Source organism: Furipterus horrens, unplaced genomic scaffold (assembly GCF_987537825.1).
Source record: "Furipterus horrens unplaced genomic scaffold, mFurHor1.1.pri manual_scaffold_5, whole genome shotgun sequence".
Lineage (NCBI taxonomy): Eukaryota > Metazoa > Chordata > Mammalia > Chiroptera > Furipteridae > Furipterus > Furipterus horrens.
In genome coordinates this window covers 133,650,089-133,673,726 of record NW_028327175.1, presented here as the reverse complement: position 1 = coordinate 133,673,726, position 23,638 = coordinate 133,650,089, and the positions used below count along the sequence as shown (strand labels likewise).

The 23,638-nt window shown below is 40.2% G+C and overlaps 2 protein-coding genes and 1 pseudogene across 2 annotated transcripts in view; 1 reads left to right on the top strand and 2 right to left on the bottom strand.

Moving 5' to 3' along the window:
- Positions 1-7,642: 7,642 nt before the first annotated feature.
- LOC150009869 (small ribosomal subunit protein uS8 pseudogene) lies at positions 7,643-8,599 on the bottom strand (annotated as a pseudogene).
- A 3,546-nt stretch (positions 8,600-12,145) lies between these two features.
- The window catches only part of COX15 (cytochrome c oxidase assembly factor COX15), a 65,897-nt gene continuing 54,404 nt past the window's right edge, over positions 12,146-23,638 (bottom strand). The window contains exon 9 of the mRNA XM_090277841.1: positions 12,146-12,642. Within this exon, the coding sequence (XP_090133967.1) occupies positions 12,433-12,642 (210 nt within the window). The 3' untranslated portion in view covers positions 12,146-12,432. The remainder of the gene's footprint in view (positions 12,643-23,638) is intronic.
- ENTPD7 (ectonucleoside triphosphate diphosphohydrolase 7) overlaps positions 13,404-23,638 on the top strand; it is a 42,271-nt gene continuing 32,036 nt past the window's right edge. Inside the window, exons 1-3 of the mRNA XM_090277846.1 lie at positions 13,404-13,478; positions 13,761-13,863; positions 14,929-15,111. Of these exons, the coding sequence (XP_090133972.1) occupies positions 13,856-13,863; positions 14,929-15,111 (191 nt within the window). The 5' untranslated portion in view covers positions 13,404-13,478; positions 13,761-13,855. The remainder of the gene's footprint in view (positions 13,479-13,760; positions 13,864-14,928; positions 15,112-23,638) is intronic.

The window sequence follows — 23,638 nt, the reverse complement described above, 5'->3', positions numbered from 1 at the left end:
CACATCCTTGACTCTTTTACCAGGTCTTCTGCCTTATCCAATGCTCATTTCTTCATTGCCTCTTTTTATCATTCAAGTCTCCTCTTCACTCCTTAGTTTTTCTTTACAGTTTACTAATTACAAACTAGCATGTAAGAGCCCAGGCATTTACATTGACTGTAACAAAGAAGATAATCAGATACTTCAGGAAATGGAACATTATCCTCACAGTGATAAACGTAAATTGTTTTATTTTTGGATTTAATTCCCTCCCTTTGAGCTTCTGTTGTTCCCAGCAGTGTGCTAAGGGGCTGAGCAGGATGAGGAGAGGCAGAAAGTGCCAAAAAAAAAAAAAAGGGGTGGGGGTGGGGGGAATGAGCTGTACTTCTTTTTAAGAAACTTACAATCACTGGTGAAAAACGACATGCACGCACTATATACAATGATTACAGCTAATCTTTATGAAGGGCCAGCCAATGTATATGTTATTTCTTTTATTCTTATGTGGCTCTATTTTAGTTATCCACTGCTCCAGGACAAATTACTAGAAAACATCGTGGCTTAAAACAGCAATAAACATTAGTTTATGATCAGTGTCTATGGGTGAGGAATTTGATGGTGGCTTAGATGAGTAGTTATGGCTTTGGGTATCTCATAAAATTTTAGTCATGATGTTGGTTGGGGCTACAGTTAAATGAAGGCTTGAGTGGGGCCACAATGGCTCACTCACACAACTGTCAGGTTGTTGCTGGCTGTTGGCAGGAGACCTCAGTTCCTCTCCATGTGGGAGAGCTGCTTAAGGGCCCTCATGACATGTAGCACATGGTACCATGTTCTTGGCAAATTATTGACTGTCTTGTTTATGATAGCCATTCTAGTGGGTATTAGTAGTATCTCATTGTAGTTTTAGTTTGCATTTTCCTGGTAACTAATGATGTTCAACATCTCATGTGCTTATTCACCATCTGTGTATCTTTTTTTGGTGAGGTGTCTAAATCTTTTGTCCAATTGATAATCGGGTTGTTTTTTTCTTATTGTTCAGTTTTGGCAATTCTTTTTATTGTCTAGACACAAATTCTTTATCAGATTTGTGATTTGCAAATATTTTCTCTCACAATGTGTGGCTCATTTTTTCATTCTCTTAGCAGTGTCTCTTGAAGAACAAGATCTTAGTTTTAATAAAAACCAAGTTATTACGTTTTCCTTTTGTGAATCCTTGCTTCTGCTTTTGAGCCTAGGAAATTTTCATTAAACCCAATATCTCTAAGATTTTCTCCTATTTTTTTCTTTTACAAGTTATATAGTTATAGTCTTTACATTTAGGGCTATGGTTTATTTCAAGTTAATTTTTGTATGTGATATGAGGTTTTTCGTTAGCTGTCAGTTTTTATTTAACAATATTTCTTTGAGCTATTCTCATACTTAAAAAGCTTCCTTATTTCATTTTTAGAGTCAAATTCCTGTGCTGGTGGAGATGAAATTCTAGTCGCAGGGAGACAGACAATAAATCAGTAAGTAAAACATTGTATATAAAATGGTGATTGGGCAAGGAAAATGTGATACAGGAAGGGTGAGTGGGAAGGACAGTTATAATTTTAAGTAGGATGGTTAGAGAGGGTAAAAAGGGGTTCCTGGACCCAATTCCAGTGTGTGTGTGTGTGTGTGTGTGTGCGCGCGTGTAGGCTTCCCCACACCAACAAGCAATTCTCAGGACACCAGCAGGTTGTTTGAGAATTCAACTAAATTCTGACACAATTTACCCAGAGATAGAATCAGGTTCCACAGGTAGAGAGCTCAGTTCCACAAGACCACCCTCCACTCCAGACACCAGTCACAAACTCAGGTTGTTATCTGTGCTTCTGTCCAACTGGCTACAACTTAGAGCTTCCAACACCCCCCTCCAACTCGGATGCCAATCACAAGTTAAGGTTGTTATCTGTACTACAGCTATAAATCAGAGTTTCCCAAGCCCCCCTCCTTGGATTCCAGTAATTTCCTAGAATAGCTCACAGAACTCAAGAGAACCCATTTAATTACTAGATTACTGATTTATTACAAAGGTTATTAAAGGATATGAATCAACAGTCAGATGAAGACATACAGAGGGTGAGGTCCTGAATGAAGGAGCTGGTGTCCTCGTGGAGCTTGGGGCCTGGCATGGTGGCACACAGAAGCATTTTGGTTCACCAATGTGGAAATTCTCTGAAAAAGGACTAATGAGCTGTCCCTTTGCCTTTTTATGTGTCATCATTGACTAAGTCCTTGGCCATTGGTGATGATTCAGTCTCAAGCCCTACCTGCATCCCTTGAAATCAAGGGTAGGACAGGCTGTTCCAATCCTCTTACCGAATGGTTGACTGCTACTGGAAACCAGCTCCCAGCCTTGGACGGAGTCCAAAAGTCACCTCATTAACATAAGACACACCTCTGTTGCTCTCATCAGGAAATTCCAAGGGGTTTGGGAACTGTGAGCTGAGAACTGTGGATAAAAACCAAATATATCTGAGAAATATATTTGGGTCACCTGAATGACTGTATTTCTTATGAATCACAATATTGCACAGAGCCTCACTGAGAAGTTGATATTTTCATAGACTAAAGGGAGGAAGAGAACAAGGCAGGGAGAACAGATGTATAGAATCTCTGGAGAAGGCAACACTAATTAGAAAAACTTAAAACGGGAGAGCTGTCATGTTCTATAAACAGTAAGGAGGCCCACGTGGCTGGAGTAAAGTGAGTGAAGGGAATAATGGTAAATGAGGTTAGAGAGTTAAGAGGTGTATATGTTGTAAGTTGTTATGAGGACTAGGGCTTTTACTCTGAGATAAGAAGCTACTAGAGTTTGGAGTGAAACCATCTGGTTTACACTTGAAAGGATTATGTTGATTGTAGTGTTCAGAATAGACTATAGGGGGTAAGGGTAGTAGCAGAAAGACCATGTAGGAGGTGACTGCAATAATTTAGTAAGAAATGATAGGAGTTTGGACCTGAGTAATAGCAGTGAGGTTAGTGAGAAATGACTGGATTCTGGATACATTTTTAAGGTAATGTCCACAGACTTTGTTCATGGACTGGATGGGGGGTTGGGGACAAAAGAGGGATTAAGGATAACTCCCCAAATTTTCGACCTGAGCATCTAGAAGAAGGGAGTGTTTTTTTACCCTTTTGATAACATAGTGCATTACCAAACAATTTAATTTTTCCAATCTGGTAGTTGAAAAATAGTATCAACTGTAGGTTTTTCCCCCTACACTTTTTATGTATATTTTATTGATTATGCTGTTACAGTTGTCCCAGTTTTTTATCCCTTTGCTCCCCTCTGCCCAGTAACCCCCTTCTCTCCAGCAATCCTACCCCCGTTAGTTCATGTCCATGAGTCTTGCATATAAGTTCTTTAGCTTCACCCTTTCCTACACTATTATTTTTTAAGAGTATTTTATTGATTATGTTGTTACAGTAGTCCCAATTTTTTCCCCTTTGCTCCCCTCTGCCCAGTACCGCCCTTCCCTCCAGCAATGCCACCCCACCTTAGTTCATATCCATGGGTCATGCATAGAAGCTCTTTGGCTTCACCCTTTCCTGTTATTCTTATCTTCCCCCTGTCTATTTGGTGCTAACAAATTATGCTTCTTAATCCCCAAAACATTTCCCCATTTCTCCCTCTTCCCCCTGCCAGCTGATAGCCCTCCAAATGATCTCCTTACCTATGATTCTGTTCCTATCTTGGAGTGCTTAATTGGGTTTTGTTTTTCTTTTTTAGATTCAGTTGTTGATAGTTGTGAGTTTGTTGTCATTTTAATGTTCATAATTTTGATCTTTTTATTAAGTAAGTCCCTTTGACATTTTATATAATAATAGCTTGGTAATGATGAGTTCCTTTAGCTTTACCTTGTCTGGGAAGCACTTTTTCTGCCCTTCCATTCTAAATGAGAGCTTTGCTGGATAGAGTAATCTTGGTTGTAAGTCCTTGCTTTTCATCACCTTGAATACTTCTTGCCAGACCCTTCTTGCCTGCAAAGTTTCTTTTGGGAAATCAGCTGATAGTCTTATAGGTACCCCTTTGTAAGTAACTCTCTGCTTTTCTCTTGCTGCTTTTAAGATTCTCTCTTTATCTTGAAACTTTGACATTTTAATTATGATGTGTCTTGGTGTGGTCCCTTTTGGGTCTAGCTTGTTTGGGACTCTCTGTGATTCCTGGACTTGTATGTCTATTTCCTTTGCCAAATTTTGGGAGTTTTCCTTCATTATTTTCTCATATAAGTTTTCAATTTCTTGCTCTTCCTCTTCTCCTTCTGGCACCCTTATGGTTTGGATGTTGTCATGTTTAAAGTTGTCCCAGAGGTTCCTAAGCCTCTCCTCATTTTTTTCAATTCTTGTTTCCTCATTCTGTACTGGTTGACTGTTTATTTCCTCCTTATGTTCCAAATCATTGATTTGAACCCCAGTTTCCTTCCCTTCATCATTGGTTTTGTGTGGATTTTCCTTCATTTCATTTAGCATAGCCTTCACTTCTTCCCTTATGCATCTGCCATACTTAAGCATATCTGTCAAGCCTGTGAGCATCTTTATCACCAGTGTTTTGAATTCTTCATCTGTTAGGTTGGCTATCTCCTCATCGCTTAGTTCTCCCACTAGAACCTTGATCCATTCCCCTTCTGAGCGACACTTCTCTGTCTCCTCATCTTGACAGGTTCCTGTGTTTGTTTGCCTCTGTGTCTTAGGTAGAGCTGTCATACCTATGACATTGTAAGGAGCAGAGCCTTAGGTATTTATCAGTAGAGGGTTACCAGTTTCACCACCTTGTGGTGCTGTGTGTGGGGGAGGGGTCTCCTATACTATTCTTAACATCTCCCTGTCTATTTTGTCCCTACCAGTTATGCTTCTTAAACCCTGCACCATTTCCCCATTTCTCCCATTTCCCTTTCCCAGCTAATAACCCTTCAGTTGATGCCCATACCTATGATTCTGTTTCTATTCTGATTGTTTGCTTAGTTTGTTTTTGTTTTTATTTTTTAGATTCTGTTGTTGATAGTTGTGAGTTTGTTGTCATTTTAATGTTCATAGTTTTGATCTTCTTCTTTTTCTTAAATAAATCCTGTTAACATTTCATATAATAATGACTTGATGATGATGAACTCCTTTAGCTTTACCTTGTCTGGGAAGCACTTGATCTGTCCTTCCATTCTAAATGAGAGCTTTAATGGATAGAGTAATCTTGGTTGTAGGTCCTTGCTTTTCATCACCTCGAATACTTCTTGCCAGTCCCTTCTTGCCTGCAAAATTTCTTTTGAGAAATCAGCTGATAGTCTTATAGGAACACCTTTGTAGGTAACTTCTTTTTTCTTGCTGCTTTTAAGATTCTCTCTTTATCTTTAACCTTTGGCATTTTAATTACAGTGTGTCTTGGTGTGATCCTCTTTAGGTCTAGCTTCTTTGGGACTCTCTGCTATGTATGTCTATTTCCTTCATCAAATTAGGGAAGTTTTCCTTCATTATTTTTTCAAATAAATTTTCAAATTCTTGCTCTTCCTCTTCTCCTTCTGGTACCCCTATGATTTGGTACATTTAACGTTGTCCCAGAGGTCCCTAAGCCTCTCCTTGTTTTTTTCAATTCTTGTTTCTTAATTCAGTACTGGTGGACTGTTTATTTCTTTCTTATGTTCCAAATTGTTGATTTGTATTCCGGCTTCCTTCCCTTCACCATTCATTTCATGCAGATTTTCCTTCATTTCACTTAGTATGGCCTTCACTTCTTACCTTATGCATTTACCATACTCAGTCATGACTGTCAAGTCTGTGAGCATCGTTATCACCAGTATTTTGAATTCTGTGTCTGTTAGATTGGTTATCTCCTTGTCATTTACTTCTCCCACTGGAACCTTGATCTGTTCCTTCTTTTGAGTCATACTTCTCTGTCTCCTCAACTTGACAGCCTCCTGTGTTTGCCTCTGTGTCTTAGGTAGAACTGTCACACCTGTTGTGTTGTAAGGGGTGGAGACTTATGTATTCATCAGTGTGGGGTGACCCATTTCACCACATCATGGCGCTGTATGTGGGGGAAGAGTCTGAGAGGGAACAATGACACTTGCTCAGTACTTGCCCCTTTTCCAGGCACTTCTCCTCCTTCCTGTATGGGCCTGGCACCCCTCTAGCTGTTACCCTGGTTGTGGTTACCAGAATGGGTGGATTTGCAAGTGTTCTAGGACCATGGGGGCCTTCTAAGCAATTGGACTCTGCTGAGAGACCGGCAGTTTCTTCCTCTGCCCCACCCTCCACTGTTTTTCACAGTCAGAAGCAATAAGGCTTTATTTTCCTCGGCACTGGAACCATGAGCTGTGTGGTCTGGTCTGGGGCTGGGATTACTCTTCAGGTGTCCCTCCCATCTTTTATAGTGTGTGACTGCATGTTCTGCCAGCTGACCACAGCCACTGCCTTGCTGCTACCTCCTCCACCACTGCCATATCATATCCTCTCCACCCCAGCTCCACCCCTCCTTCCTGTCTGGATGAGTATCACTTCTTTATATTTTTGTTTGTTGGGCTTCCATGCAGTTCGGTTTTTTGGTATTTCTGGTTATTTTTAGTTTTGAGGTAGTTTTATTCCTTCTTATGGTTGTGGAGGGAGGCAAAGTGTCTACGTACACCTCTATCTTGGCCGGAAGTCCTCTCCCTCCATTTCGATTGTGAAAATTGTCAAACATGTAAAAAGTTGAAAGACTAGTATTCATTTCACATTTACTTAATAAAAGATATTAGCTCAAGTAATTGGATGCCCAGACATAAAATGAAATGCAGCTTTGGTCTGTCTCAGTGGCTTAACTATGTTGTTAAGAATCTAGGGAATGGAGGAGGGAAAAGAGAGAGAGAGAGAGAATTGCTCCCTAATACACTCTTTCACAAAAGCAAATACACTTTTTATTTGGCCTAGCAAATGTCTCTTTATTTGGAATTGAGCTATATGTCCACTCCTAGAAAAATAGATGTGGCCAAGGGATGGAATTTTGCTTATGTTAGGCCTAACTTACATGTCTTGCTCCAAGAGGCAGGGGTGGAGTTAGAATCCTCAAATGCACATGGGCTACTCGTGGGGAAGGTGACCACACCCAAATAAAATTAGAATGGATACTAAAAGAAGGGGTTAACATCTTTCCCCCATGCCAGCGACTCAAGTACTATGATCATTTTAGTTTCCCATACTGTACCTTGCCTCCACTGCTGGTACCTCCAAAGCATGGCCTTTCACTTCTCTGAATGACTATTGATTTCCTGTGATTGTCAAATTTTCAATTATGCTACATATTAATTTACTTCCCAAAGCTGTTGTCATCTTTTGCACTGCTATACTTCATTCTTCAATGTTCTCTAATACATGGCTGTAGTGTAATCAAACTTTTAGTAAAGTTTAGGATCATGGAAAGGACTCCAACAGAGCACAGAACTCAAAATTAAACCCTAGATGTCAACACTATTACTTAAAATTTCTTTGACCACTTGGCCTTGGGGATTGTGGTGATTTTAAAGTGTCTACAAATTGTTTTGCTATTTCTCCCTTCAAAAGGTAGAGCCTAATTGCCCTTCCCTTAACTATGGGCTGGGAGTTAGTGACTTGCTTTTAACAAATAATACATGGCAGAAGTAAAGATATGTGACTTTTTCCCATTGAGGCATTTTATTTGCAAATATGTATTACATCCCTAGAAAAGAATCTCAGGATTTTCCCTCCTGTGTGTTTTTGTCTTCTTCATGGTCCATGATGCCCACTTAGGTTGTTAGTATAATGAAACCAAACTGACAGGATGGGAACATGTTGTTCAGCCACATTTTTTTTTGTTTCAGATCTTTGCGTTGTACATCAAATCTGGGGCTCATCACACCACACTTGTTTAACCCACCTATGAGGTTCACGACAATTCTCCCAGCTCTGTGATCATCAGTGATTTCAAATTCACCAATGGAACCAGGCTTCATCATCACAGGTAAAAACTGGACAATGACTTTGGAGCATGGCCTAATAAGATCCTGGCATTTTCCTCTCTTTTCTGCATTGTTGACACCCTTGAGATCATCAGCCAGGACTTAAAACTTAAATGTGCACCATTATGACAGCAGAAAGAGTGATGTATGACTCTTGAGGCTAGGTCATAAAAAGGATAGAGGCTTCCACCTGGTTCTCTCTCTCTCTCTCTCTCTCCCTCTCCCTCTCTCTCTCCCCCCCCCTCTCTCTCCCCCTCCCTCCCTCACTCTCTCTCTCTCTTTCTCATTGGTTTGGGAGAGGCCAGATGCCATGTCATGAAGACACTCAAACATCTCTGGGAGAGCCCCATGCAAAAAGAAACTGACGCCTTCAACGGACAGCCAGCATCAATTTGCAAGTCATGTAGTATGCCATCTTGGAAATACGAGTATATCTTTGAGTCCCAGTTAACACTTCAGACAATTATAACCCTAGGTGACATTTTTACTGCAACCTATGAGAGATCCATGAAAACTGTGAGAGATAATAGTGCGTGTTTGTTTAGGCCACCAAATTTTGGCATAATTTGTTATGCAACTATAGACAAATAATGCAGAGAATCTTTCATAAGCCCTTCTCTTCAGTTGTTTGCCATTATCTTACACATGTCCCTTTTCTTTTATCTTTTTCTTTTTTCCTTATCAGAACTCCCCATATCCAGCCTCTAGAGGAAATGCTCAAAATTCTTGTATTTTATTGTGCAGAATAATTTAAATGCCTTAGTCTAAACCTCTCTCATTTAGGCTAAGCCCAGGTTGGTCCCACTTTCTCTGACCAAACATACTAATTGAGACTAAAGCTGGATATTCTGTCTCCCTGTCAGGCCAACTGGTAGTAAGTCCACTCAAACAGCTGCCAGCTTATAAAACAATTATTATTGCCCTAATAAAGAGCAAACAAGGCAAAACACCTAAGCTGATGAGGGGAGCTCGCAGAAGGGGTGTCTTTGAGCTGAGGTTTGGAGGATAAGTAGGAACTCATTTGGTAGAGAAACAAAAGAAAGTCATTTATGGGGAAGTAACAGCAAGTACAAAGTCTCAGAGATGAGAAAAGACATACTTCTGAGAACTAAACATGCCAGGAATGTGGGTAAGAATACCTATTGGGGTACTTGGAAGATATTGGGGGTTAGATCACATTAGGCATTGTAAAGCCACATGTATCAGTTAGAATAGCACAGATAACAATTCCCTGATTCAATTGACTTAAAAATAAGAACAATAATGAATTTAGTATCTCAAATAATAAGTCCATAGGTGGGGTTGCTCCTACATTGGTTAACTCGGCAGCTTAATGATATTATCAAGGACCCAGATTTCTACTGTATTTCTATTCTGTTATTCCCAGGCTTGTCCCCCCACCATAGCTGTACAATGCTATAGGAGCTCCAGGCATCCTATCTTTAAAATTACTTCTGTAGGAAGAAAAGGGGTCTTCTCTTCTTTCTCTTATGTAAACTTTTTATTGACTTACACTCTTTTTAGGATGGAGAAATCCCTTCCCATAAATGTCTTCTCTCCTCCTCTCATTCTTCCCCACAGCTGACTTCCCTTCAGTATCATTGGGTAGAATTGCATCATATGCCCAGGCTTAATATTTGGTGAGGGAATGGGTCACCATGATTGACTTAGACTAATCATAGTTTACTCCTTGAGGCTGGGGTTGGAGCCTAGCAGTCTTTAAGCACATGGCCAAGTATAGAAGTGTAATTACTCAAGTGAAATTGGGATTCTATTAAAAAGGTGGAAGAGAGATTGTTGGCTTTTTTGGGTAGGCAGTCAGCAGAGCCTGCCACACCATGCCAAGAAATTTGGACTGTATCTCATTGGGATGAAGAACCACAGAAAGATTTTAAAACAGGAAGCAGTATATTTATATTTCACTAGTTTATCAGAATGGAGGGGTACTTAGGAGGGGCATGAGTCTGGAGGCAGAGCCACAAGTTAGAAGGCTTCATCAGAAAATATTAGAGAGGATTTTAGAAACTTGAATTAAGAGTACCTTGTGACTAATTGGATAGAATGGTGAAAGCAAGTAGAAGGACAAGATTCTAGAATGACTTGCAGATTTCTGCTTAGGTGAATCATAAGGTATTTAATCAAACTTGTAATATAAATATAGAGGAGGTTTGGGCAGATAAGGTGAGAGTAAAGGGACAATGAACTTGGTCTTGGACAATGAGGAGCCTTTAAGACACATGAAGAGAGATGAGTAAACTTACAAGGGAGAGTGAGGTTAGGGCAGGATGGAGTGTGGAATGTAGGAAAATTGGTGAGAGAAATAAAGTAACGTAGACAACTGACATCTAATGTAGGACTGGTTTGGCTGATTTTGTTCAGGACTAGGTAAAGTCAAGAACTTCCAGAGAAAATTGCAGATATAATTGTAGACAAGCCTTTAAAAAGAAGTTAAAAACCTGTTTTGAAATATGGATTTCTGTAATTTGTTTCAACATGCTGAGTTACAGCAAATGAGATGGCGAAATGATCTCAACCCATATATATATATTTTTGGCCCTCTGACTGGAAACCTCAGAGCTTAGCCCTGTGAGCCGTTAATCAGATAAACACTGCAGGCTTTTGTAAAGAATTATGCTTTACAAATGCCTGATGGCATATGACTTATTGAAGGAAGTATTGTCCAAATCAAGCAGACAAAAAAAGTATAAGGAGAAAGTGTTGGGGTCCGGGCACAGTGGCTCAGTTGCTTGGGCATCCTCTTGAGAACCAGAGGGTCACCAGTTTGATTCCCAGTTGAGGCACATGCCTGGCTTGTGGTGAACAACCTCTAGGCATATATGGAAGGCAGCCAGTCGATGTTTTTCACATTCTCTCTCACATCGATGTTTCTTGTCCTCTCTTTCTCCTTCCCTTACCCTCTCTCTAAAATAAAAAATAAAATAAAACATTTTAAACATAATTATTAAAAAATAAAGTGTTGATATTAAAACATAGCCTTATTTTCTGTGTAAATTAGATGTTTCAATGCACCTTCAAGTTCTAAGTTAATATAGTTCATAAACCATATGAATTAAGTAGTTTAAAACACAAATAGGAATTCTATTTCCATTCAAAAACACCCTTTTGATGGAACACTTGAGTTTTAAATATACATAGGTTAGACTTAGAACTGCACAGTTGGCAGGCAACTTCAAGAATTAAAAAATAATCCAAAACATTTGTTGAGTGTTTTCCATGTCTATCTTGTACCAGGTACTGGACTGGGCTCTAGAAATGTAAAAATATCTGATATTTGTATAATGTTGTGGTTAATCCTAACTTTATGCAACTATTTTACTCAATGTGGTTTCTGGGGATCCAGATAAAATAAAACATTTGAAGAACAGTAAATATCGAGGGACAAAGAAGAACACTGAAACTGAGAATTGAGGGAGAAAGGCAAGTTAGGGAGCCAATTAGGTTGGGAGGGTTATAGGAAAAAAAAATACAGGTGATCCTGAATAACATCGGGCTTAGGGACACTGACCCCGCTCCGTCAAAAATTCACATATAACTTTTGACTCTCTCATAACTTAGCAACTAATAGCCTAGTGTTGACCAGAAGCCTTACAGATAACATAAATAGTCCATTAACATGTTTTTGTATGTTATATGTAATATATACTATATTCTTACAGTAAAGTAACTAGAGGAAAAAAATAACTTAAATCATAAGGAAGGAAAAAATACATTTGCAGTACTGTACATATCTATTGAAAAAAAACCCATGTACAAGTGGACTCATGCAGTTCAAACCCATGTTGTTCAAGGGTCAACTGTAGTCATGAGAGTGAATATACAAATTGGACAATGGCCAGACCATATATGATGACTGGAACTCTGGACCCACCAACTCTGCAGCAGTCAGCCCCGAACTCTTGACGGGTTAATGATTGTCTGCTTCCCTATTTTTTGCCCTTCCCCTTCCAACTAAGGACCAATTAGAGACAGCCCAATATGCTCCCCCAACACAATTACCTAACATGCCCTGCTTCTGGTTAGTTGACCTCCAGCTTCCTCATGCTAATACTCTCACCCATTTTTTTTTTTCCACTTTTAACTTTACCACTCCCCTAACACCTTTTGAGTCTGCTGGACACAGTGATGTCAGCTGACAGCCTTGTTATAGCAGGCATAGAATAAATAGACTCTTTTTTGTTCTCATTTGGGTTGTCTTCATTTAATTTCACAGTTATTAGTTCACATATATTAGTGATTTTATGTGCCAGGCAGTGCTCAGCATTGATGTTGAAGCAGACAGTCCCTGCCCTTAAGGATAATCTGTCATTTGGACAGACAGACACATGACTATACTTGTAGTTTAATGGGGTAAGCAACAAAATAGTGAAGTTATAAAGGGGGTGTAGATCAAGTAAGGCGTTTAGAGGAGGTGATGCTTAAGCCAAGTGCTAAGGGATGAGTAAGTTGGCCTGACTAAAAGTCAGGGGAGGATATTCAAGGCAATTGAGGGGTGTGGGAAGGCAGACTGAGCAAAACCTAAAAGAAGGAGACCAGAGGTGCATTGCTGGAGCATAATAAGGGAGGTAAGGAGCAGGCAAAAGATGCTGTACAGTACTGACGTCTCATGTATCGCCTCGTATGTGCCACGTATGTAAGGACTTGGCCTTGATCCTTTCCAAGCGGCTCCCTCCTGGAAATGAAAATGACTTGTGTAAGGAAGGAAGAAAAACATCATTAAGGATACATAACGTTCGTATGTATTACTGTAAGGTCTGGGTGGACAGGAACACAGCCGCTCGTAATGTCTGGCATACAGTAGACATTCAATTAACGTCGAAGGGATGGATCTAAGCGATTTGGTGTAGATGTCATTGTCCCCCATTTATATGTTTTCTTCACGGGACAAAACAATGAGGCCCAGGCATCAGTTTGGGAGGCTATAGGAAAGGTTTAAGGTGGGAGAACTGCCATTCTGCCGGGCAGGGCTGAAAACCTCCAATAGGTTGTGGGCAAGGGATGCACGATTGTTGCAGACACTCCGAGACCCACCCACCGCGGCTGCTCTGACCTGGAAGCGGCCACGGAGAAAGCAGCCGGCGGAGAACTGGAGCAGCCAAGAGGGCAGCGCACCCCGGGACCTCAGCGAACCCCGGGGTGTCACCTCACCTCTTACCTGTACGCTTTCCTCCAGCCCCTCAAGGCGGAGCCGCGCACAACGCCCTTCCGCATTGGAAGCACTCGAAATCCTGGGGCGGGCATTAGAGGTCAAACGCTCTTGGGGATTGGTCACCCTGACGGACAGACAGGCGGCCAACGGAGCTGGTTTGGTGGTGGCTCTGGGGGTGGGGGGGAGGGCGGGTTCCTTTCAGGGTCCCCTGTCAGTCATTGGCTCCCTGCGGTTTCCTTGGGGACGTGGCGCTGCTGCTGGCTCAGGCGTCCTTCCGGATGAGCTAGAGACTGCGGGCAGTCGCAGTGGACCAGGTGGAGAGGTGCAGGAGGAGCTGGCGGGTCACTCGACCCGTGAGTGTAAGTGCTGGAGGGCTGCGGGGCCGGGATGGACGGGAAGGGAAGCAGAGACCCCAGCCTCGCCATCTGGAGACTGCCGGTTCCTCGAGGATATAGCTGGCCCTCGAGAACGCCTAGCTCCCAGGAAGCCGGGTCAGGGTCTGCTGGGTCCCAGGAACGAGAGCAGACGTATTATCTGGAATGGGAGTTCGGGGGATACGTGGGCACTGTGGCCTTCTTGTGGAGGTCTGGTCTCGTGGGCGTTGCTGGAGGTGATCCTGAAACCCAGCCAACTCTTTCCAGGCTACAGGCTAAGGAGATGCCTGGGACAAGGAGACCACCTTCTCAGGGCAAAAGGAAAAGGAGGTGACAAGCATTGAGACCACTGAAGGGATCCCATGGCTAGGTAAGGCTGTGTACTTTCTTCTCAGCTATGGGCTTGGGGAGGGTGGCAGGCAGCTTGAGGGGCCCTGGCAGGTTATTACAAGTGAAGATTGCCCTAGGATTGCATCTGAACTTTGCATCTGGACACAGGAATGCAAAGATCAAAGTTGCATTCTTTTGAAAGCAGATACAAAAAGTTTCCAGTCCATAACCTGGGGCTTCGGTTGAAAAGGGCTAGATTGCAATGTTCTTTCAAATTCCTTTTGAGTGAGGCTAGGTATCACTTGAGGAGATTAAACGAATATTTTTTTTGCAATGAACTTTGAAAGCAGACTGAGGTCTTTATGAATCAATATAGAAGGTAAACTTCACAGTCGAATGCACTTATCCATACATTGTAATAATACTCTGAAGCTTTCAGAAACATTACTGTGGATTTGTGGATATGGGACAGTTGTCAAATAGAGTAAGTGGGGAAAGATGTAGAGGAATATGTATGGTGCAAAGCCAAAGGAATGGAGGTACATACACACACATGGCTATATTACCATATATGATATATATCTGTGATTGTATATACATAGAATATCCCTGGAAAAATACACAACAGGTAGTAATGGTTGCCTCTAAGAAGGAAATAGTTGGGTTAGGGCAAAACACACACTTCCCACTATATATCCCTTTAAACTATTTGATTATTTTTTTGTACAATGTGCACATATTGCCTATTAAAGTATTTTTAAAAATCAGTTGAATAAATTTTCTGACTATCCAGTTTTTTGACAGCATTCTTTGTTAGAAGGTTGCTCAGGGAGACTGGTGATCCTTTCATTAAAATAAGATTATTCCTTGAATTGCACCCCAAAGTACAAACTTGGTAAGAGAGCAGCTAAAGCTTTTCTGATTTATATAGTAGAATCGCCATGAACCATATAGGTTTTTTCTAAAATTTGAGACTAAAATAACATTTAAATGTCTGGTGGCATGAATTTTTGCCTTCATTAGGAAGGGCTTTGCTCCATTTGAAAAACTATTTTTTAGTACTCACTTGTAGAGACTTTTCTTACTATTGTTTGTCTCATTTCAGGATCAGTTTTTCCTACCTCTGCCCAGCCTCCTGGTACTTTACTGTGCCCACAGTGAGCCCATTTCCCCGTCAGCGGGTGGCATTCCTGGGACTCTTCTTCATATCCTGTCTCCTTTTACTTATGCTAATCATGGACTTTCGACATTGGGGTGCTTCATTACCACGAGACAGGCAATATGAAAGGTGAGTGAGTCAGCTTTAGATCATTGTGATCAGCTTTTCATTGAAGTCATAAATATTTTGATAAGCTGTTTAATACATTGCTACCTTTGACCCTTTTGGGGAATACTGCACTTTTATTAGTAAAATTGCATGCCACTTATTACATAAAGATCTTGACAGTTTTCAGTTTTGAATCAGGAATGATGATGCTGCATTTTAACCATGAAAGGCATCTTTCTTTTTTTCTTGTTTTGGTGGGCTAACTTATTGGGTGCATAAATATTTAGGATTGTTATGTACTCTTGATGACTTGACCCTTTTTATCATTATTAAATGACTATCTTTGTCCTTGATTATATTGTTTGCTCTGAAATCTACTGGCCTGGTATCAATATAAGCACTTGGGCTTTCTTTTGATTAGTGTTAGCATGACAGGTGTTTTTCCATCCTTTTAGTTTTAGACTATTTGTGTCCTTATGTTTAAAGTGGACTTGTTGTAGGCATCATTTAGTTCAGTTTTGCTTTTTATCCCATCTGACAATGTCTGCCTTTTATTTGGGGTATATAAGCCATTTACAGTTAATGTGATCATCAATTAGGTTTATGTTTAAATCTATCTTGTTATGTCTTTTCTTCTTGTCACATCTGTTCTTTGTTATTTCTCTCTTTTTTTTAATTGAGTACATATTTTATGATTCCATTTGTCTCTTTTATTACCTTATTAGATATAACTTTGTTTTTATTTTTTTAGTAATTGTTTTAGGATTTAGCCTTTGTAGGATAAGTCTTTAACTTATCATAGCCTACATTCAAGTAATATCATACCTCTTCACACATGGTGTAAGAACCTTTCCTTTTGCCCTTGGCCTATGTGCTATTGCTGTCATATACTTTACTTCTCTATGTGTTGTAAGTGCTACCATATATTGTTTTTATTTTTGCTTTAAACATTCAATTACCTTTTAAAGAGATTTTAAAAATAAAAAGAAAAGGCCTATATATTTATTATTCCTGGGCCTCTCCATCCCTTTGTGTAGATTCATATTTCCATCTGGTAACACTTTTCTTTTACTTAGAGTACTTACTTTAATATGTCTAGTAGTGTGAGTTCTGTGATTGGTGAATTCTTTCAATTTTATATGATTAAAAAAGTATTTTGCTTTCCTTTTAAAAGAAATGCTCATTGGATTGGTTGGTTTTCTTTTATTACTTTAAAGATGATGCTCCACTGTCTTTTGGCTTGCATTCTTACTGAGGAGAAGTCTTCTGCATTTTTATCTTTGTTCTCTCTGTACATCTGTCCTTTTCCTCTGGCTGTTAAGATTTTCTCTTTATCACAGGTTTTAAGCAATTTGCTTTTGCTGTTCATTGTTGGAGGTTTCTTCATGATTCTTGGGCTAGTGATTGTTGATCCTTAAATCTATGGATTTATAGTTTTTAATCAAATTTGGACAAATTTTGACCATTACTTCTTCAAATACGTTTTCTGGGCTTTCCCACTTCATCTATGACAACATATATATATTGAGCCATGTTGAAGATTTTTAAAAAAGATTTTATTTATTATAACCACATCAGAATTACAACTAAAATATAGCACAATCATCAGTCAGAACCGTCAGAAATCGAGTTGACTTTTGAAAGTCTGACAACTACAGAATTAAAGTAACCACATCCATCTAGACTGGTAGGACGGGTGCAGACTTGGATCAGGCTGGTCCCACACCCACGTGTGGTGGATAAAAGTTTGGGAGGGATATCATGAGAATGAGGAGTCCCAGCCCCACACCAGGCCCTCCAATCCAGGCTTCCAGTGCCAAGAAGGTAAGTCCCCACAACTTCTGTTTGCAAAAACCAGTGGGGATTGAGTTGGTGGGAGAAACGGCTGGAGCCCCAGGCAGTTCCTTTTAAAGAACCCACACATGGACCTACCTACTCAGACTCATTCCCTCTGAGCTCCAGTGCTTAGGTAGCAGTTTGAAAGGCACCAGTGGTATACAGGGAGAAACCGAAGTGTCTGGAATCAAGGTAAGCAGAGGCCATTGTCTCTTTTCTAACCCCCCAACCCCCCATAGAGCCCAAAAGCTGGCGCCTTATTTGAGACTCCATCAACCTGGCTAACAGCTTGAAAATCCCCAGAGACTCCACCCCACCCAACTTATGGGCCTATATGAATGGCTGGTCTTGGCTCATGTTTCACAACTTCCTAAATCCTATTAAACAAGCAACAGCTGGCCTCAGTGAGTTCCAGGCCCAGCACTAGCAGCAGCCAGCTTATTTCTCTTAGCGTAATAATCTCCAGTACTGTCCATACTGTTGCAAAAGGTAGGAATTCCTTCTTTCCTTCTGCGGTATAGTATTCCATCGTGTAAACATACCACACTTTTTTAATCCACTCATCTACTGATGGGCACTTAGGCTGTTTCTAGCACTTGGCTATTGTAAATAGCGCTGATATGAACATAGGAGTGCATAGGTTCTTTTGAACTGCTGTTTTTGGATTCTTAAGGTATAACCCTAGCAGTGGAATCACTGGGTCAAAAGGCAGTTCCAATTTAATTTTTTGAGGAAATTCCATACTGTTTTCCACAGTGGCTGCACCAGTCTGCGTTCCCACCAACAATGCACCAGGGTTCCCTTTTCTCAACATCCTTGCCAGCATTTGTTGTTTGTTGATTTATTAATGATAGCCATTCTGACAGGTGTGAGGTGACATCTCATCGTGGTTTTAACTTGCATCTCTGATGGCTAGTGATGTTGAACATTTTTTTTATATGACTGTAGGCCCTCTGTATGTCCTCCTTGGAAAAGTATCTATTCAGGTCCTTTTCCCATTTTTTAATTGGGTTGTTTGTCTTCCTGGTGTTGAGTCATATTAGTTGTTTATATATTTTGGATTTCAAACCCTTGTCCCATGTATCATTGGCAAATATGTTCTCCTATATGGTTGGTTCCCTTTTCATTTTGATGATTCTTTTTTAGCCATGCAGAGGCTTTTTAATTTGATTAGTCCCATTTGTTTTTTTTTTCCCCTTTATTTCCCTTGTCCTAGAATGTATATCAGCAAAAATATTGTTACATAGGATATCTGAAATTTTTCTGCCTATGATTTCTACTGGGATTTTTATTGTGTCACAACTTATATTTAAGTCTTTTATCCATTTTGAGTTTATTCTGGTGGTCTAGTTTCATTTTTTTAAAAAAGATTTTATTTATTTTTAGAGAGAGGGGAAGGGAAATAGAGAGGGAGAGAAATATCGTTGTGTGAAATATTGGTTGCCTCTCACACACCCCCAACCTGGGACTGGCCCACAACCTAGGCATGTGCCCTGACTGGGAATCGAACCAGCAACCCTTCGGTTCACAGGCTGCTGTTCAATCCACTGAGCCACACCGGCCAGGGCTAGTTTCATTTTTTAACTTGTACCACTCTAGTTCTCCCAACACCATTTATTGAAGAGGCTTTTTTTTACTTCATTTTATGCTCCTGACCCCTTTGTCAAATATTAATTGATCATAGAGACCTGGGTTTATTTCTGGGCTCTCTATTCTGATCCACTGATCTATGTGTCTGTTTTTATGCCAATACCATACTGTTCTGATTACAATGGACTTGAAATATAGTTTGATATCAGGTAATGTGATCCCTGATATTTCTCAAGATTGCTGTGGCTATTCAGGGTCTTTTTTGGTTCCATATACATTTTTGAAATATTTGTTCTAGACCTGTGAAATACTCCATTGGTATTTTAATAGGAGTCGTGTTGAATCTATAGAATGCTTTGGGTAGTATGGACATTTTAATGATGTTAATAAAGCTCCTTCTTCTTTTTTGTTTCTTTTGCTCCCCTCCGCCCAGTACCCCTCCTTCCCTCCAGCAATCCCATCCCCCTTAGTTCATGTCCACGGGTTGTGCATAAAAGTTCTTTGGCTTCACCCTTTCCTATATTATTCTTTTTTAAAAACAATTGATTGATTTTTATAACAATAAAAAAAAAAAATCCCCCCACCCCCTCAGACTTAAGACCCTTTATAATCTTATTAAGGACAATGTGCTAAGGTCTCATGTTCCTCTAGCTGCTTCTGGCTGGGCATGGTTGTCGTCCTACCTACCCTTGGGTCCAGAAATCCCTAATAAGAGTGAGGGTGTGGAGGGGAGGGTGGCCTTCCCACATGGGGAAAGATCTTGCAGACTTCAGGTCATTTGGCTGTCCACGGACAATGGCATGCTTGGTTTAACAGGTTGGCGTCCTTGTTGTATTCTGGGGGCAACAGATTTGGCAACAGGGTTGAAAGGCATCATTCAATCCATAACCACTAGATGACAAAAGGCAGGTATTAATTTCTCAATGTTTCACATTAGGGAAAAAAAGGACTTCTTTGGAAGAAGGTGTGCCAGGCATGGCACACCTGTCCCAAACCCTTTTGCCACTATATTTAATTTGGGCTGAGGGGAATACTTTAGGTTTCCCTCCTCTCAGACCTCTGGGACCTTTCTGTCCAAGCCATTAGGATAGAAAAGAGAAACCAGTTTTAAAGTGAAGCCCACAGACCACCCCATTTTCACCAACCCAGCCACTTAGTTCACCCAAACCGTTGAGTCTCAGGAGGCAGCGATGCAGACAGGATTAAGTGAGGCCTATACGTACAGACAATCACTCAGGTAATGAGATCATAGGCTTATGCCCTTTGAAAACAGAAAACACATGTTAATTTATGCAATATAACCCACAAACCAGTCTCTAAAGACTGTCTTATTGGAAAGACATCCAGTTGCAAAGCATTTGACATTCTTCTTGCCTGTAAATTAAGCATCTTTGATGATGCCACAGACCTAGTTTAACTTTAAAATGAAAACAGACTTTGAATGAAAATAAACTTTAAAGACAGTTAGCTGCACTAGTATATAGTCTACCACTGAGCATTGCAATTTTCCTTGAATCACGATTTTTCTCCTTAAGATTACCCTCCTTGTCATTAAAGGGATTGCATTAAGGCCAATTTTAATTTATCCTGTTCATTTGCATAGATACAACAAGAGCAGCAAATGATCACATATGATCTTTAAGTCTGCTTTGCTGGAACTTACACAAGGAACCTTTAGGGTGACCTTCAGTCTGCCCTTCAGGGCACAGGAGCTGAGTCACATACCTGCCATTCAGCCTTGCCTATAATTACTTGTCTTTTCCAAGTCCTTCCATTGTGCCTTAAGGTCCTTTCTAGCCATCTTTTAGGAAAGCAACCTTTGTTCCTTCCCTGGAGAGATTGCCATGGACTGGACAACCAGCCAAGGTACCAGGCCTTTTTTCTCATGGGCTTTTATTACCTTCGAAAGTCAATCCTAGTTCCTCGGGGTTTTTAGTTAACAACCAGAGCCCAAGCATGTTTCCTTTAGGCATGACATTCCAGTCATAGTCTCATCAACAAAACCTCTATTAACAACTGGTCTTACTAGTTTTATGCAAAGAACCTTATGTCATTACTTACTTCCTCAAAATGCCAAATTCTGCAGGGATCAGATAGGGAGAAAAATATGCAGTGTGAAGGAAAAGCCTTGTCCTTCTAATATTCACTAAAATTGCATTTCCATTCTTTATATTTTCTTTTGTTCACTTTCCTACATGTGAGGGTTTTTTTGGGGGGGGGGGTGGTTGCTGGCTCAGTTATTAATTTATTTTGCTTTCATTTTTTTCTCCCACTAAAAATTTTTGTTTGTTTTTCTATTACAATTGTCCCACACTTTTCCCTATTGCTTCCCCGCACCCTCACCACCCCTTTTGCCACAGTCAGTCCCCACTCAGTTGTATATGTCCATGGGTCATTTATACATGTTCTTTGACTAGATCCTTCCCCTTCTTACCTCCTTCTCCCCCTCCCCCTCCCCCCTTGTCATTGTTAGTCTACTCCTTGGTTACATACCTCTGGTTCTATTTTGCTCTTTTGTGTGTGTTGTTCATTAGTCTCCTGTAATAGTTGATAGCATAAGGTATTTTTATTTCATTGCCTGGCTCATTTCGCTAAGCATAATTCTCTCTGGTTCCATCCATGTTATTGCAAATGGTAGAAGTTCCTTCTTTCTTTCTGCTACATAGAACTCCATTGTGTAAATGTACCACAGTTTTTTAACCCACTCATCTGCAGATGAGCACTTAGGTTGCTTCCAGCACTTGGCTATGGTAAATAGTGCTGCTATGAACATAGGGCTACATAGGTTCTTTTGAATTGGTGTTTCAGGATTCTTCGGGTATCTTTGAACTAGCAACAGAATTGCTGGTTCAAAAGGCAATTCCATTTTTAGTTTTTTGAGGAAATTCCATACTGTTTTCCACAGTGGCTGCACCGGTCTGCATTCCAACCAGCAGTACACCAGGGTTCCCTTTTCTCTACATCCTCACCAGCACTTGTTGTTTGTTGATTTGTTGATGATAGCCATTCTGACTGGTGTGAGGTGGTATCTCATTGTGGTTTTTATTTGCATTTCTCTGATGGCTAGTGATGTTGAGCATTCTTTCATATGCCTATGGACCCTGTCTGTATCCTCTTTGGAGAAGTGTTTGTTCAGGTCCTTTGCCCATTTTTTAATTGGGTTGTCTGTCTTCTTGGTGTTGAGTCATATAAATTCTTTATATATTTTGGAGATTAATCCCTTGTCTGAGGTACCATTGGCAAATATATTTTCCCATACGGTTGGTTCCCTTTTCATCTTGCTGATGTTTTCTTTTGCTGAGCAGAAACTTTTTAGTTTGATGTAGTCCCATTTGTTTATTCTTTCCTTTATTTCCCTTGCCTTAGGAGTTATATCAGTGAAAATATTGCTACATGGGATATCTGAAATTTTCCTGCGTATGTTTTCCTTTAGGACTTATGGTATCATGGCTTATATTTAAGTCTTTGATCCATCTTGAGTTTATTCTGGTGTATGTTGTAAGTTGGTGGTCTAGTTTCATTTTTTTGCATGTCCCTGTCTAGTTCTCACAAAACCATTTGTTGAAGAGGCTCTTTTCACTCCATTTTATGCTCCTTCCCCCTTTGTCAAATATTAGTTGACCATATAGACCTAGGTTTATTTCCGGGCTCTCTATTCTGTTCCATTGGTCTATACGTTTGTTCTTATCCCAGTACCAGACTGTTTTGATTACCGTGGCCTTGTAGTATAGTTTGGTATCAAGTATTGTGATTCCCCCTACTGTGTTCTTCTTCCTCAAGATTGCTGTGGCTATTCGGGGTCTTTTTCGGTTCCATATAAATTTTTGAAGTATTTGTTCTAGGTCTGTGAAATATGTCATTGGTATTTTAATAGGGATTGCATTGAATCTATAAATTGCTTTGGGTAGTATGGACATTTTATTGATGTTGATTTTAATGATGTGAGCTTCCACTTACTCCTCCACCATCTTGGATCTCCCTCTATTATTCTTAACTTCCCCCTGTCAACTTTGTACCAACCAATTATGCTTCTTAATCCCTGCACCATTTCCCCATTTCTCCCCCTTCCCCCTCCCAGCTGATAACCCTCCAAATGATCCCCATACCTATGATTCTGTTCCTATTCTGGTTTGCTTAGTTGGATTTTGTTTTTCTTTTTTAGATTCAGTTGTTGATAATTGTGAGTTTGTTGTCATTTTAATGTTCATAGTTTTGATCTTCTTTTTCTTAGGTAAGTCCCTTTGACATTTCATATAATAATGGCTTGGTGATGTTGAACTCTTTTAGCTTTACCTTGTCTGGGAAGCATTTTATCTACCCTTCTATTCTAAATGATAGCTTTGCTGGATAGAGTAATCTTGGTTGTAGGTCCTTGCTTTTCATCACCTTGAATACTTCTTGCCAGTCCCTTCTTGCTTGCAAAGTTTCTTTTGAGAAATCAACTGATAGTCTTATAGGCACCCCTTTGTAGGAAACTCTTCTTTTCTCTTGCTGCTTTTAGGATTCTCTCTTTTCTTTAACCTTTGACATTTTAATTATGATGTGTCTTGGTGTGGTCCTCTTTGGGTCCAACTTGTTTGGGAATTTCTGTGCTTCCTACACTTGTATGTCTATTTCCTGCACAAAATTAGGGAAGTTTTCTTTCATTATTTTTTCAAAATAAGTTTTCAATTTCTTGCTCTTCCTCTTCTCCTTCTGGCACCCATATGATTCAGATGTTGGTACTTTTAAAGTTGTGCAGAGGTTCCTAATCCTCTCATTTTTTTTTCCAATTTTTGTTTCTTCATTCTGTACTGGTTGACTGTTTATTTCTTCCTTATGTTCCAATTCATTGATCCCTGGTTGTGTTCCCATCACTATTGGTTTCATGTGGATTTTTCCTTATTTCGCTTATTGTAACCTTCATTTCTTTCCTTATACATTTGCTATACTCAATCACTTCTCTGAGCATCATTATCACCTGTGTTTTTTTTTTATTTTATTTTTTTAAGATTTTATTTTTAGAGAGAGTGGAAGGAAGGGAGAAAGAAAGGGAGAGAAACACCAGTGTGTGGTTGTCTCTCACGTGCCTCCATCTGGGGAACTGACCCTCATCCCAGGCATGTGCCCTGACAAGGAATCG